A 16,730-nucleotide genomic window follows, 5' to 3' on the forward strand; every position below is an offset into this window, starting at 1 on the left:
TTGGATGAGGGATCTGGTTTAAGTTCTCTCCTTCCAGAGAGTACTTGAATAGGCTCAAAAAATGCCTTGTCTTTGTTTATGTATCAGGATTGTGCAATCTCTCTTCTTGGTATAGCCTTCCTCCGGCGGTATTACTATAAACAATAAAGTTACAGTTAAAGTTTACAAGGCCTGGGAGTTAGTTTGTCTCCCGGAGGTTACAAGTCTTTGATTTAGAGTGTTAATTTTTAAAAGTACATCATAGTTTCTCAGGGAAACACTTTCCTGAAGCTCCAAATACTGATAGATCACAAAAACTCCTTTAAGGAGTGTTGAAAAAATTAAACGGTAATGAATTTAAAGAACTTAGCACATCACAGGTACTCAATATAAACTACAGGTTTATAAGAAACCAAAGTGAACATGTGCTCTTACTTGGCTACAAACTGGATTCTTATATTAGCCATAATAAAAACAAATAGGGTGAAAGGAATTTTTAAAAAGCAACTAAGGTAAATATTAAACACAAGGAAAAACAAGTCAAATTAAGTAAGTCAAATGACAAGTTTAACAATGGAGGTGCCATTAAGTAAGTACTATAATTAGCTTGGTAATATAGTAAAAATTAGCAAAGGTATTATCAGGCTAATTTTCATTAATACTAAGAGGTTCTGTTCTAGTAAATCAATAATTTAGGTCAAGGTTTATCTTTCCCCCATAGTATACTAAAACCAAAAATATCAGCCAGGATTTATAAATGGTCTTAGAAAACATAAAACTTAAATTATCAACATTTGAGCCACTTAATATTGATTACATATTTATGGTGAGCACAGGACTTTATGGAAAGCAACAGAAATTATAAAGATGTTAGAGCTTAAGACACTGACCTTGAGGAGACCTCAAGTAATATTAAACCAAGTTAAAAAGGAATTGATAGAGATGTAAGTGAAGATAGAGTAAGTCCAGCAGGTGACACTGGAAGCCCATGGAGAATAGGGCCTGATAGGGAGTGAGGGGATAAGGAAAAAGGGCCCCATCAGTAGACCCTTTGCCCTCTTGCCTGAAAGGGTACACTTGCAGAGACAGCTCTGAGAGACTTCAGACAGGATGCTGCTGCCGCCCACAGGACTGGACTCTGTACAAGTCTCAGGTGAAATGTAGTACATCCATTCCATATACACCCTAAGTTCTACAGGTCCAGAAAAGGGGAAGAAAATTCCAGCAGCCTTTTATTTCAGAAAGCAAATTCTAGAAATTTTAGAAAAGTGTAAAATTTCTATGGCATGAGTAATAGTAAAATGCATTTTCTGCTTAGGGCCCTGTTACTAGTATTTTAAAAAAGATGTGGTTCACACATGCTGAATCTACTGTCTTAAAAAAAACAAAAACAAAAACAAAAACAAAAAAACAGACTCAATTGTATACTGGAAAGTTTAGATTTTAATACAGTATGTGAAAATGCAACTAACTGCAGCAGTGAAAGACAAAAAAAAAAAAAAAAAACCCCAAAAAACAAACAAACAAATGAAAAAACCCCAAATTGTAAAGAAGTAGCCAGTATAAAATTTCATGACACCATGCTATTAAAAATGTCTTAAAAATATTTCAAGCACCTTGGAAATATTTACAAAAAAATTAAATAATTGTACTTGATCTAGAACTTCTAGTTCTACAAATTAAAATTGGTAAAATGTTCAAGCTGTACACACAGCTATGTACCAAAACTATCTGTGGTAAGACAATTTAGAAACAACCCAAATGTCTATAAGGCAATAGTCAAAGAAATTACAGCACATTCAATCAACTGAAGACATTAAACAAAGTGGTAGAGATTTCTATTTACTGGTATGGAAAGATACCACAAGGCAAAAAGAAAGGCAGGTCACACAGCACAGGCATAAGATCTTACATGCATAAAATGGCATGAGTTTGCAAATGAATGTTGTATGTATACATTTAATAGCTGAAGGTGTTAAAATTTTAGGTGAAATGCATTATTTTGTATTTCATATTTTTTGTATTCTGTAACTTTTCAAGGCAAATTTATAATTTCTGTAACTGGCAAAATAAAGTTGTTTTTATTAAAAATATATGCCAATACTAAAGATATTTTCTTTAAAAATATACCATTATTTTAACACGCTAACTCAGAAATTTTTATTTTGGGAATATTTAATCATATAAAAATAAATAATTACTTAAGCGGCCACTTTGGGGACACATCTGTTTCACTGTTCCTCTACAAAAGTGTTTTTAAGCTCATCAGATCTTTCTATTTGTTCTCTGGAAAAATTCAAATACCAAAAATTACAAAGGAACAGATTTTAGTATTTACTCCCCTTTACTCAAAAGCACTTCTCAGCAGTCACAGCAGATTGGTGATGCCTAGGGGAAGCACATGAAAAAATGTTTCCTGTTGAACTCTCTACCTGCCAAGAAGGGCACCAGCAAACACCCAGAACAATACAGAACCATAAATGAAAAGCAGAGGATACGGTCGATGCTCTCACAGTGCTTGCTCTCTTTCTAGCCAGTACTCAGTAACCAGGTTCAGGACTCTGACAACTTGTATTTCATTTGAGCTCCATCATTAGCCTAACCTATACATTTGGAAAATTATTCATATTTCAATGATTGGTTTAGGACAAATGACTTCAGGGTCATTTGAAAAGATGACAACCCAAAGATGAGTTCGTGTGAACTCCTTGTAAGGAAGGCAGAAGTGGGGCTGAGATTGTGGCTCAGTGCTAGAGTGCTTGCCTAGCATGTGTAAGGCACTGGGTTCAATTCTTAGCACCACATATACATTAATAAAATCAAAGTCCATTGACAACTAAAAAAAAAAATACATAAACGAAAGGCAGAAAAATTGGACATTCTGTTCTAAGAAAGTCCAGAAAAAGCTTATGACTAGAGAGCAAAGACTAGTAGGCACTATGGTTAAGGATACTGTACTAGAGCAGATACCAGTGCAGGAATATCAGTAGGGAAAAACTGAAAGAAGGCCTGAAATGGGGAAGTCCAAGCAGAGCTTATGAACAGCATGTTAGTCTCAAAGGCATCATGCACCTTCTCTGTGGTTTAGGTAGGGACTGGGGTACAATAACAAATCTACAGCATTTTTCACCCAGATTTCAGATTTTACAAAGTCCCACGGGCTGGGTGGGTAAAACTTACCTTGAAAGGGTGACTATCTAGGCTGTTCTCAAAGCAGAGAAAAAAGAAAAGATGAACCTTGTACAAAGAACTTTGCCCTGTAGGTTTCTGAGATTGCATTAAAAGCTACAACCTTCTTGCTTTGAATAGTTCACAGATTGTCTTGTGCACATAATCACAATTTTGTGACAATGTCAATCTGAGGGTAACTGCAAGTGGCAACAAATGTTCCTAAACTAATTTCACTAAGGACCGATTACAAAAGTGGGGGAGTGCCACAGCCAAAGCAAAGAGTAATAACACAATATTGTGAAGAAGAGAATTCTGACAGCCTGGCATTGGTGGTACATGCTTGTAATCACATCAACTTGGAGGCGGAGAAAGGAAAATTCCAAGTTTGAGCTCAGTTTCAGCAACTTAGCAAAACTATGTTTCAAAATAAAAAATAAAAAGGGCTGATGATGTTGGGTGTGGTGGCGCACACCTGTATCCCAGAGGTTAGGGAGGCTGAGGCAGGAGGATCTCAAGTTCAAAGTCAGCCTCAGCAAAAGTGAGGCACTAAGCAACTCAGTGAGATCCTGTCTCTAAAAAAAAAAAAAAAAAAAAAAAAATACAAAATAGGGCTGGGCATGTGGCCCAGTGGTCAAGTGTCCCTGAGTTTAATCTACAGTACCCAAAAAAAGGAAAAAAAAAAAAAAAAAAAAAGGTCTGATATCTGATGATGTAGCTAGCTAGCTAGCTCAGTGGTAAAGCATCCCTGAGTTAAATCCTTAGAACTCTCCCTGACAGAGAAATTCTAAGAATCCACATTTTGTTTCTGAATACTTATGAAAATAATAAATCAAATTCTGTATCAGATACTGTGTCTAGATACAGCGGACCACCCTGTGCACTGCATGCAGCATTTTGATGACTGCGAAAAACAAAGCATGCCAATAAGTAAAGAGGTCTGTGACCCGGAAAAACTCAAAATATTTAATGGAAAAATAAAAAATACATTGGAAATTGAATACGGTAACTGTTTTCAGGAGATTATTTCTACTCACGGATGTGTGAAACTCTTGTCAAGGAAAGGTACTTGCTATAAGCAAGACAGATGAATAAACACACAGTTTTAATTTTCATAATTTTTTGGGAAAAAATCTACTTTTTCTCCTGACTAGAACAATAACCCTCTTGTAGACTATTTAAAGACATAAAGAAGCATGAAGAATATCATAAAAATCACCTTTAATTCCACTAACCAGAGATAATCACTTTTTACATTTCTGGTACATTTCCTTTGGCTTGTATTAAGTGTATCTGCATTTAAAACAAGTGTGACCACAGTGTATATGTGGCTTGGGAGAGGGTTTTTCAAATTCTTATATTTGAAACATTTCTGTATGCCATTAAATATTCTTCCACCATTTTTAGTGCTTGTTGTATGTTTCACAAATTAGTAAATAATTTTCCTCCTAAGTTATTTAAATGGCTTTCAAGGTTTTGCTACCATAAGTCAGAATGTTTTGTTAATATGCATATGTAAACTTTTTGCCTGTATTTCTGATATTTCCTTAGAGAAATAAATGCCTGTTATGATCACTGGGAACTAATTTCCTAAGCCCCTTGATTCATACTGATAAAGTGATTTTTCAGAAAGGCTGTTTCAATATATACTCTCTACTGGCAGAGGCCCCCATGTTTTCTTCCCATACTTCCACTAGTAATGAGCACTATCAGTAGATATATTTAAAAAAAACAATAGCAAATTATTAATTATACTAAACTCCTATTTTCCAAATATGATAGACATTGATTTCAGAACATGAGATAAACAATAAAAAAATAAAAATCCAAACAAAACAGAAACCATAAATCAAATTGTATATAAAAGGGGAAGGAATTCCAATAATCTTTTCTTTTAAAATGAATTATTTTCTGGGCCTACAGGGAATAAATGAGTTTACCTGATATTTGTTGGGTATCTGACACAAAGAGTATACAGAAGCATTCTGAAGGATGAAAAAGAAAAGTTTTTCCCCAACAAACTTCCTATATTATTTCAAAAATGAAAAATTACATTCATTAAAACTGAAAAACTGGAGAATAATTCCAAGCATATTCAAACAAGTGACACAGATAGCACCCAATGACTCAAGAAATGAAGGTATCAGCTTTGTTAGAGATGGATTTGTGGATGAAGGGATTAGGGGTCCTTTCCCTTTCCCAAGTTAACACTGGCATGAAAAAATCTGAAGAGGGAATAGTGTATCAAGAATTAGTAGGGTTTTGGTGAAGTACAGAACCAACAGCCTGGTTGGAATAGGAAAGTAGGTTGAAAAGGAGTTTTAAAACACATGGGACAAAGAAAATCACCTGCAGAAAAGCATGGGAATGCTTGGGTAAAGAGTAAGGATTCAGTGCAGTTACTATTTCAAACAATCTGTAATTGTGAACACTACTGCTACCATGAACAGCTTTTTGGATCACTTTTGTACTTTCATGTGAGAAACATTTTAAATTTAGCATTAGAAGTACTGCCTGCCAGTCAGGTCAGTTTCAGAAGTGTACCATTTTTGCTGTTTGGCAGTGTGTCTGTGGAATTATGTAAATATTTTGTGCACTTTATAAAAATGAATGAAAAGAGAAAAAAGAAAATGAATGGATAGAAAGCTGGGATCTGGTCTTCAATTAAATTGACAGCAATCACCAAGAATTCCCAAATGACATTCTTTGGGCTCATCTGGATGCTCTTAGGACCTCAGCTGGACAATGCTATGTTCTATTATGTACAAAACTGCTGGAAATGAGTCAACAGAGACTGGGAAGACTTCCCAGTCAACTGAATTCTGAGACATGAATGCTGTGAATGGATTGAGCCATTGGCTGCCCAAGTTTGAATCCTGACTCTACCACTTACTACATCCTGTAGGGTCGACTTTCTCATTTGCAAAGTGAGATAATAACAGTACCTAAATTTAAGAGCTGCTATAGGGACTAAAAGAAATAATATATTTGTAACACTTAGATCAAATAGCTCCTACATAAAGTAACTGCTCAACAAGTACCAGTATCTCCTCCTGCTAAACCACTGTTACCACCACTCTTCTAGGAATATTCTATGTTCAATACAGAAGGCTGCCTCCAATAGGTCTCTTGTATATGAATGAAAAGTTCTTATACAATCACGAGACTCATCTGGTAATTTTATGAAACGGGCATGGGAAGAGATAACTTTGGAGAAAGCTAAAAAATAGGTCTAGGAATCTGGATATGGCCTGATTAGATCTTGGCAGCTATGGAAATGAAAATAAAAGACAAAAGAGGGTGCTGTGGAATGAAGCACAAATATGTCTCTTTCAGGCCCTAAACATGGACAGCATTATTTTTGGTTAATCATAAAAGAAAACTATAAAAATAGATGCCTTAAACATGGTTTATATAATTTTATACATACACACCTGTGTTTATACAGGTTGTAGTAAATATAGAAAGGTTGCTTAAAATTCAGTTAAGTGGTACTTCTTATGCTATTAACATGTTTACTTATGAAAATAGCTACAGCCTTGAATTTTCATTAACTTAAGTGGTTTCATTTAAGATTTTTTGAGCATTACATGTCCCAAATTTTCTTGGCAGAAGAAAACACATGCTTATCATCAGAAGGATATGGAAACTATTCACATAAATAAATGAAAATAGGAAGTCTAACAAAAAATTTGCATGTATATGTTAGTCAATATTGAGTTGTCTTATTTTTCTATTAATTGGGGGGAACTATTCTTATTAAGTCTTATTTAAAAGAGGTTAAGTTAATTTACTTAAAATATGTTTCACCTCTTTACCTTTATCTCAAACTCATGGAGAGGAAGGGCTATTGACTTATTAGCCCCTTTTCCCTTTGCATCAAGGAATACCCTATAAATATTTCTGACCAACTAACAGACCAAAACAAAATCTTTGCATGGAGTGCACTATCAGTACTAGACTCACGTTTCACATAAGCTTCTCTGTACACATTAATAGTACAAATGTCAGATGTCTAAAAGGACACCAGAGCAATATAATTACCAAGGGGAAATGAGTTATGCAATAGCAATGTGAATTCTGCTATCCCACGCTCTGCTTTACAATTACTCTAAAGTCAAAGACCTGAGCAAAGGTTCTTTTCTTTACATGTCCACCTAATATATAGTGTTTTTAAAAAAATATTTTTAGATGTAGATGGACAATACTTTTATTTATTTATTTCTGTGTGGTGCTGAGGATTGAACCCAGTGCCTCACACATGCCAGGCAAGTGCTCCACCACTGAGCACAACCCCAGCCCCTATATAGTGTTTTCACAGTCTGTTTTGTATTATCTGTATTTGGGAAGAAGTTTTCTAAGTAAGAGTAATTTAAAAGCTTATAGCTGCCTTTGTGACTTAATGGTATATTGTACTACATTAAAATGACTATTTGAGCATCATCTCTCATCAGATTCTCTATTCTTAAAAACAGTAATAGAGATGCACATATTTCTTGATAACTGAGTATTATTTTTAACCAATTTATTTTTCTTATTCACAGAAGTCCAAGAAATGGGCAATACTAAAATCTGAGTTCAAGCTACTAATGTTCACCTTTAATATGGTAAATAACCAGTTTGGACTACTCTTTAAGATTGGATATAAAAATAGAAAAGTAAATTAATGATAATATCCTTAAAAATATGGTTTAAACTGTTATGGCTCCAATTATGCTTCAGAACTACTAATGGGAACTGCTGCTGCTTATAGGGTACTTTACATTAGTGATCTCATTGAATCCTAACATTGAGTAGTTACTACCACCAATAAGGAAAGGAGGAAAACTCAGGTAAGGAGTGATTTAGTAACCTGAGCAAGGTCACATGAGTATTGAGTAGTGGGGTAAAGAACTAAATCCAGATCTAGGACATAAAATATATACTTTTAACCACTACCCTATATCTCTAAATTAATAATAACTACCATAGTAGCTTAAAGCACCAATAGCCAAATCACCCCCTAATTGTAATAATCCCTTTATTGTCCTTAGTATATCCCTAATTTGAGAATACTGAAGTTTTCTAAAACCTAATTAATATCCACCTAATTATTTTTCTCTCTTGTGATGCTAAAGATCAAACCCAGGGACTCATGCATTCTAAGCTAGCACTCCACTGGTGGGTCACGCATAGTAGTGCATGCCTATATTCCCAGTGACTCAGAAGGCCTTGACAATTTAGTGAGACCCTATCTTAAAATAAAAAAAGGACTGGGGATGCAGTGGTAGAGTACTCTGGGTTTGATAACCAGAAACAACAACCACCACAACAACAAAAACAAAAACACTACCCTGACCATATCCTAATATCCAGCCAATTCTAATTAGACTTATTAAATACTAGCAGATTTCTTCATGATCATTTTTTATTCTGTGCCAAAATTCTATTTGGGAATTTTTAATTCTCCACAAAGACTATACTTTCATTTTGGGTGGGGGGGGTACCAGGGGTTGAACTCAGGAGCACTCAAAACTCAACCACTGAGCCACATCCCCAGCCCTATTTTGTATTTTATTTAGACAGGGTCTCATTGAATTGCTCATCACCTTGCTTTTGCTGAGGTTGGTTTTGAACTCACGATCCTCCTGCCTCAGCCTCCTGAGCTGCTGGGATTACAGGCATGCACCACCATACTTGGCAAAGAAAATATTTTCGCTGCCATAAAAAAGCCTTACAATAAAAATCCAATTTATCTGGGCATGATAGCCCACACATAATCCCTGTGACTCGGGAGGTTGAGGCAGGAGGATCCTGAGTTGGAGGTCAACATGGGCAATAGTGAGACCCTGTCTCAAAATAACAATAAGAAAGAACTGAGGGTATAGCTCACTGGTAGGGCACTCCTGGGTTAAATCCACAGTATAAAATAAAATAAAATAAAAAATCCAACTTAGGTCCAATAAGTGGGCCTAAGAAAAAAGAATTATTTTAAATCAAGGTCTAAATAACTTGTCAGATACTTAAGTCACACAGATATCCCAAATATGACAAAGGAGGGTAGGAATGTGAAAGAAAATAAGAAATGAGCTTAAAACTGGATATCAGTTTAAGGACTATAAGGAATTTAACTTATACCATAAATTCTATTAAAACTATGTCTGTAGAGGACTTTATAAGCCTGGCAGGAGGACAGCAAATTCAAGGTCAGTCAACCTGAGCAATTTAATGAGACCATCAGCAACTCAACAAGGTCTGTTTCAAAAGGGCTGGGGATGTAGCTCAGTGGTAAAGCTCCTTTGGTTCAATCCCCAGTACCCCTCCAGAAAGAAAGAGAGGGCAGGGGAGGGAGAGAGAACACACACGCTTAACAGGGTAAAGGTGATATTTCTTAGTTGAAATACAAAACTACTGGTCTTTCAACTTAGGTACATAAAAGACAAAACACAAAGGCTCAGGACTTCATTCTTTAAAGATTCTCTTTAAGATATTGAAAAGATTTTTTCAATACACAAATTGCTAATTGTTAACCTTGTTATAGGGCAATCTTTTTATAAGTGGAGTCACAACTATAGCTGAGTTTGCTGTTAAATATTTGATTAAATGAAAGTAATACTGGAATCTGTCCTTCATGTGTGTGCATGTGTGTACACATATAATTTATATGGAATTTCTGGAAAAAGTCTTTTTCTTGTTTTCCTGATCCTGGAATTATATATAATTGTTTCAAGAATGCTACTCCAAAAATCCAGATGTAAATGTGAACAAACCATTATAATATAAAGTGTATCACTTAATCTCAGCGATGGTACAATTTCTGAAATAATTATAATGATGCTTAAAGGTCTAATTGAGGTGTTTTTTGCTTCTATTCTTGAGAAAAACAAAGGGTATTTATTCTCTAAACACTTCAAAGTGCTTTAGAAGTCCCTTTTCTTAGAAACTCCATTATGCTTTCAGAAACTAAAAACACTCAAAGAATGTCTCTGGCGGGTCATCTCAATGATGGTACATGTTTTCTAAATCAGAAAAAAGCAAAATGAATTTTATATAAATAAGGTTGCTCCTCTAGTGTTGACATGACAAAAGGAAAATGAGCTATATCTTAAACTGCTCATACACTTAAGTTTCACTCTTTTCCCTTTTCTGTCCCACACACTGAGTAAAGACTGAACTCTTTAAGGAAGCTGTATTAAGCCGGCATAGGTGTTTTGATTTTTTTTTTTTTTTTTTGTCACAACATATTAGCATCAGGGACTCATACCTTCTGTTCCTTCTGTATTCCCTACTGGTGAAGGGAAGCCAGAATCTGGAGCCAAACACTGAGCAGTCACCCCAGGGACTGCCTCACCTTCATTTTCTAGCCCTTCAGCCACTCAGTCATCAAATACATTCTACTTTTCCAGTGATTGTTCCTTCCCTTTTGTGATCACTCTCATGGTTTCAGTTTGAGATTATCATCTGTGACCTGGATCATTTTAGTCATCATGGTAAGAGGTCCCTGGAGAGCTTATATCCTTCTGATCCATCTAATACATTGCTATAAGAGTTGTCATTCCATATTAAAAACCTTATTTCAGGTTCAGACAAAAAGAACCAGTAGCTTTTCACTAGCATCAAGTCCAGGCTTCTCAGTCTATCCTCAATCTTTCTAGTCTTATACCCTATTGTGCCAAACACATGTATGCTATGTTCCTAACCACTTGCTATTTCCAGGCTTGGTCAACTCAGTAGGTACTACTTGAAATGCCCTGTCCCATGTATGTACAGTGATCACCAAGTTATCTCTTAAGATCTGCATCAAGACTCACTTATTCCATGAAGCCTCTCTTGACCCCTACCCTCTCCTTTCCTGTGGACTCAATCCTGGCTCTTGTCTTTAGGGAAAATCTATTTGCAATCAAAGTTGTTGTAGATTTGCCCCTGGTTTTAAAAAAGAGAATATGTAAAAAAGAGAGTGATCACCTCACTGCTTACCAATAAATGTTCAGATAAGGAGGCAAAAGCTTTTTTATTCCCATCTAACAGGATTAGGCAGAAATACTTGGTCCAGGCCTATGCATACTGTAGACTGCACAGTGAAGTGCAGAAACTGTTTTAGAAGACAAAATTTGGAAACCTCAAAGCTTCTATGCTGAGGATACACAGTCTATATCATCATCTTAAGAGGGAACCTTTGCCAGGAGTGGTGGCCCACGCCTATAATCCCAGCAGGTGGGGAGGCTGAGACAGGAGGATCTCGAGTTCAAAGCCAGCCTCAGCAAAAGCAAGGCACTAAACAACTCAGTGAGACCCTGACTCTAAATAAAATACAAAATAGGGATGGGATGTGGCTCAGTGGTAGAGTGCCTTTGAGTTCAATCCATGGTACCAAAAAAAAAAAAAAAAAAAAAAAAAAAAGAGGGAACCCTTTTGTTCCTTTTCTTTTCTAGCAGACAGGGGATTTGTGTGGTCAATTTCTCTCTGTGAAACAGCCAGGAGGTAGTCTGGATACTCGTGAGTGGTCCAGGCACCAGGGGCTCCATTTTGTCAATAAGGTGAGATTCATATAATTACTGTCCACTATTCAAATGCTTATAGCTAAACTAAATCTAATACTTTTCACTAGTATTAACAGTAGTGTTAACACTATTATTAAAACAGACATTTCTTGGGTCCAAATGACTGTTTAGACACCCAGAGTTACCAGTGGAAGAAGGAAATAAAACCCCCCATAAAGTACCACCTGCTTTCCTAGATCATTATACTCATATATGCCGTCATGGCCTATGTCTTCTTTCATTATAAGAAATAACTACTTCTTTTGACTAACTGAAGGTAAAACCCTCAAATTCACTGTCAGAATTTCTCTATTTCCTTCAATCCTCTATAGTTGATTAAAGGTTTTGGAAACTTATTTTCTGACTTCCTTAAACAAAGGATGTGCCCCTTATAGCTTAGTTTGCAGCTGTCATACATTTCCCATAGTGCTGTGATAATATCTGTGGCAACAGATTTCTCAATGAAGAATTCAAACAGTACCACACAAAAGCTTACATGAGCCAAACAGCTCACTTTTGCTCACTCATTGGACTCTAAACTAAAAAAAATCATATATTCAAAGTACTAAAATTATTAAAATTACTTTGAGATATTGACAAACTGGATTTTATAATTGAGAATATTTCAAATTGCATTACTTTCAAAATGGATGGGGATTGGAGGAGTAGAAATGATCCAAATAAGGGATATGCATTTGATGTAATGAAACTCCTTATTCTGTATCATTAATATGCACTAATACGTTTATTTTTTAAAAAAGGGATGGAGATTTTTTTCAAACAAAATATATATACTGAGGTATTTGCTAAAAGACTTCTTGGTAGCCTTTTAAAATTGTTTTCTTACCTAAAGATTTTTAAAGCTTTGAGGTTGTTTTAAACAGTAGGGGCACTGTATAGAATTTCAGTCAATGTCTTCTAACTTTTGGGCACATTCTAAAGTATAGCTGAAGGAAGCTGTTTAACTGACAAACCAATTGTTAAGAGATGCAAAAGGTTTTCAAGACTACTTAAACATTGTTCTTAAGATATATACAAAATGACTGCTTTATGCTCTGTGATGTTAACCCTCTCTAAAACTTTCTTAAGGCTAAGTCTGACAATGGGTGAAATCTGAGTCATGATAAGATTGCAACAAGGTCAAGGGTAAGGAATCACTTTTCCTAACTCTATCTGCTATGGGTAATTCACCTCATGGCCCTTTCTATCCTGTAGATTTGCCTAAATATCAGGCAGATATTTATAAAGAATTTCTCCTGACATGCAAGCATGTTTTATCTTCATTATTTTAAACTAGAGAGTAAACACAATCTGAGAAGCCAGTGTATTAAAAAGAAAACTATTTCCAGCTTGGCATTAAGAGAATTAAGGGGTAGAAGCTAAAAACGCTTCACAATTTAAGGGAGGTTCTAGGAGAAAGTAAGTTAAGAGACCACAAAGATTTCAAGGACACTGACAGTGGAAATTTCAAATGAATCATAATAGTTAACACAAATAACTTACTAAGAGCAATGACCCATGAAAGTCCATAGGTAGGAATTACCGTATTAATCATGTTTATCCTTTTTATGTTTAACCTGCTTTTTAAAGGTCCATAGTCATTAAAAAAGAGTGAATATAAAACTGCTCTCTCATCTAACTTAATACTTATTATTAAAGATTAAACAGTTTATCAAGTATTTTCTAGATGTCATAGGCTCTTTAACATTATATCCTGATGACAGGATACCCCTCTAGTGTTTCTACTGTAGTTACTATGTACAATCCTATAATTATAGTCATATTATCTTAATTTACTTTTAAGAATCACTGCAATTTCTATAATATTTTAATATATGAACAAATTAATAGCTTTTCATTATTGATTAGGATCAGACATTAAAAGTGACCTCAAATTTCTCCTTAGAGGCTTAAAGACAAAGAACTCTGAATGCACTAGCATCTTTGAAAAGGAGACCTCAGTGGGTGGGAAAAAATATTTTTCACAGTAAGTGAGAGAAGGAAGCTGGGTGGTAAGGACAAAAGGTTTCCAGATTTGTTAAAAATTTAGCATGCAGGTTCTTCCCACCTCTCCTTGACCCTCCTAGCTCCTATAACAATGAGGATGCTGGAGACACACTAGTGAATGGAGATCTGACCATACCTTCGTGGGTAGGCTCTGGGTCAGGTGTAAGTGAGATGTCATCCAGCTCTCGCAGGCAGAGCCATTCTCCATCCATAGACACTCGGAATTTGCAAAGGTAGATGGTCTCCATGGCAGCCTGTGTGATCTTGTCAGTGGTGGGGGTTGGCATATCGGTCGGAGGAGTCAGAGCAGACATGATGACTCAGCTGGGACCACAACACACACACACACAAACACACACACACAAACACACTCTCTCCTACTCTCTCTCACACACTGGAAATATAATAAAACCTCCTCACCAAAAATCCCCAAATCTGAAGCTCTGAAACAAAGCTTTCAGGAAAAGGGGTGGGGGAGGTTAAAAACAAAAAAAACCCAAAAACAAATAAACAAAAAAATCAAGGAAACCAACTGCTCAAGATAAACAATTCTACCCTATCTTTTCTTATTGACAGTTCCTACCACATAGCAAAATAAAATGATGCTTGTCTTCTCCAGCGTCCTCTCCTTTTATCTTTTCTTCTCTACCCTCTTCTCCAGTTGAGCAATAGGCTTCAAATCTTGTGCAGCCAATGCTGCCTTAGCTGGCTTTTTAAAAAACTGGCCTTAGCATGAAAAAGAAGAAATCCTTTCTTTGTGCAAGGAAAATAAAAAATACATAAACAAAAAAAATGAATGAAAAATAAGCCTATATTTTCAATTTAGCTTTAAAAAAATCCCAAACTGCAGAAATCACTTTCAGGATCTGCTCAGATGAGCCAGGATGCTGAGTTCTAACAGGATTGGTTGTGCGCAGTAAGCAGGGTGTTGACCAAAATGGCTGACTAATGAACTGAACTGAAAATTCAGGCTCATGTGACCAGCTGCTCTGAACGTAGGGGGAGCGATTCCCAGGATGCTTTATAGATGCTGCTGATGCGGGGAGAGCAATTAGGCTGCTTTCTCTCATTCTGTACAACCCACTTCCAGACTGTGCTAGTCAAACTGTGATCAGACATAATGCAATGCACATATCCTCATCAATTCACCTCACTTTGGAATAGAAGGGCTGAATAACAAGAGGACAATTAATACTGGATAATACTTCACTGCAAAGATGTAAAAGAGGCAACTGGATTGATTTATAAAGCATATAATTCTTTAATCCATACATACACATCTGTTAAAATACTATAAGAAAGGTGGTATTTTAAGAAAAGTGAAGGCAAGTTTTTAACTTAAATACCTTATTTTCAGGCATTTATAATTTCTTTCTCCAAAGTACAAAGACCGTTTTAGACTGGGCAGAAATGAAGGTTAAAGAAAAAAATCCTTATTGATTAAAGGCAATCTCCTCCCTTTTTAATATTGCTATATTTACCATATTTTTGCAATATGCCGGAAAAGTAAAACCATGTTATATTTTTAATATCTTCCCATCTCATAATGTACTGAAGACACATTTTCTCTTAAATCAACCAACACACACACAAACCACACACATCTACATCATCCAATGAGGTGTTTGTGCCTTGATAACTGATAGCAAAAGGGGAGGTATTCACTTTCTGAACTACTTAAGTGTTAAGGAAAGGAAAGCTGAGGACTTTGAAAATGTTTTAGACAACTGAAAACTTTTTTTTTAAATTTAAGGATTCCATTTTTAAGGAGAAACATACAGACATACAGTTTCAAGAAACAGAAACCAAGATTATTCTGTTCTAGGGATTCTTTTTATTTTTATTTTTTTGTGATACTAGAGATTGAGCCTATGGGTTCTTTCCCATGTAGCTACATTCACAGCCCTTTTAAATTTTTTTAAATTTTGAGACAGTGTCTCACTAAGTTGCCAAGGTTGGCCTCAGCCTCCCAAATTGCTAGGATTACAGGTGTGCAACATTGTGCCTGGTTATGTTCCAGGGATTAAAAAATAAATTTAATTTAGTTTTTTTTTTGTTTTTGTCTTTTTGTTTTTGGTACCAGGGACTGAAGTCAGGGACTCTTAACTGCTGAGCCACATTCCCAGTCCTTTTTTATTTTGAGACAGGGTCTCACTAAGTCTTTAAGGCCTCCCTAACTTGCAGAGTTTAGTCTCAAACTTTCAATTCTCCTGACTTAGTCTCCTGAGTCACAGGGATTACAGGTGTGTGCCACTGCCTCTGGCTCTAGGGGTTCTTATTGTTACAGGGCTGGAGACTTCTGGAAAACTGAGGCAGCCTGAAGACTAGTCCCACCCTTCAAACATAGATTCTTACAATCAAGCCAGAAAGATTTCAGACATGTGGCTTGGAGTTAACAGGCAATGAGTTTATTAGAAGGAATGGGCAAGGGGAAAAGGGGACACTCAAGGGAGAGAATGGTTTCTCTCAGAGAGGAAAGCGATAGCATGCCTCTATTGTACTAGTTTTATTGGCAATCACAGAGGAGTTTGTAGAGAGTCTGCCCAGGTCCACCTCTTGACTTTTTCTTGACTTTTTTTTTTTTTACCTACTGCCATGACAACTCCAGGTCACTTTGGGTCATGCTAGTGGCTGCTAATTGGATTCTTAAACACAAATTCTTACAGATTTTATGGTTAGGAAGAATAATCCTTATCTCCGCAAGTTCCAGGATCTGGTCTGTGAAAAGGACTTAAAAGTCTCCCTCTTCAGGATTGGGTTCCTCTTATTGACATTATTTCAGGCCTGCATCTTTCCTACAGATAAAAGGTAATTTGCTGAGGAACGTGAAATATCCTGTCCACTTAAGCCAGGCAGGGCTGCATTTAAATTCCCTCTTGGAAAAGAAACATGTGGGGTCGGCACAGTGGACCCATTTTATAGAATTATTCCCTTAACCTTGTGTTCTCACCACTTGCCTCTGTCTGTCCTCTTATCATTATCAGAGGGACATCTTAATTTACCTAATTTCTGAAAATGAAAAGAAAAAATTTCCCTTGAATATTACTAAAATTTCAT

The 16,730-nt window shown here is 36.0% G+C and overlaps 1 protein-coding gene across 11 annotated transcripts in view; it reads right to left on the reverse strand.

Moving 5' to 3' along the window:
* The window catches only part of Rufy3 (RUN and FYVE domain containing 3), a 75,551-nt gene that overhangs the window by 45,183 nt on the left and 13,638 nt on the right, over positions 1-16,730 (reverse strand). For 2 of the 11 annotated variants that reach the window (XM_047567114.1, XM_047567120.1), the window contains exon 1: positions 13,810-14,636. The exons of 7 other annotated variants lie outside the window; for them this stretch is intronic. In XM_047567114.1, the coding sequence (XP_047423070.1) occupies positions 13,810-13,987 (178 nt within the window). In that variant the 5' untranslated portion in view covers positions 13,988-14,636. Of the gene's footprint in view, positions 1-13,809; positions 14,637-16,730 lie in introns of those variants that run through there. 2 more of the 11 variants (XM_047567116.1, XM_047567121.1) reach the window with 1 other exon arrangement.

This window comes from Sciurus carolinensis, chromosome 10, assembly GCF_902686445.1.
Source record: "Sciurus carolinensis chromosome 10, mSciCar1.2, whole genome shotgun sequence".
In the NCBI taxonomy this organism is placed as follows: domain Eukaryota; kingdom Metazoa; phylum Chordata; class Mammalia; order Rodentia; family Sciuridae; genus Sciurus; species Sciurus carolinensis.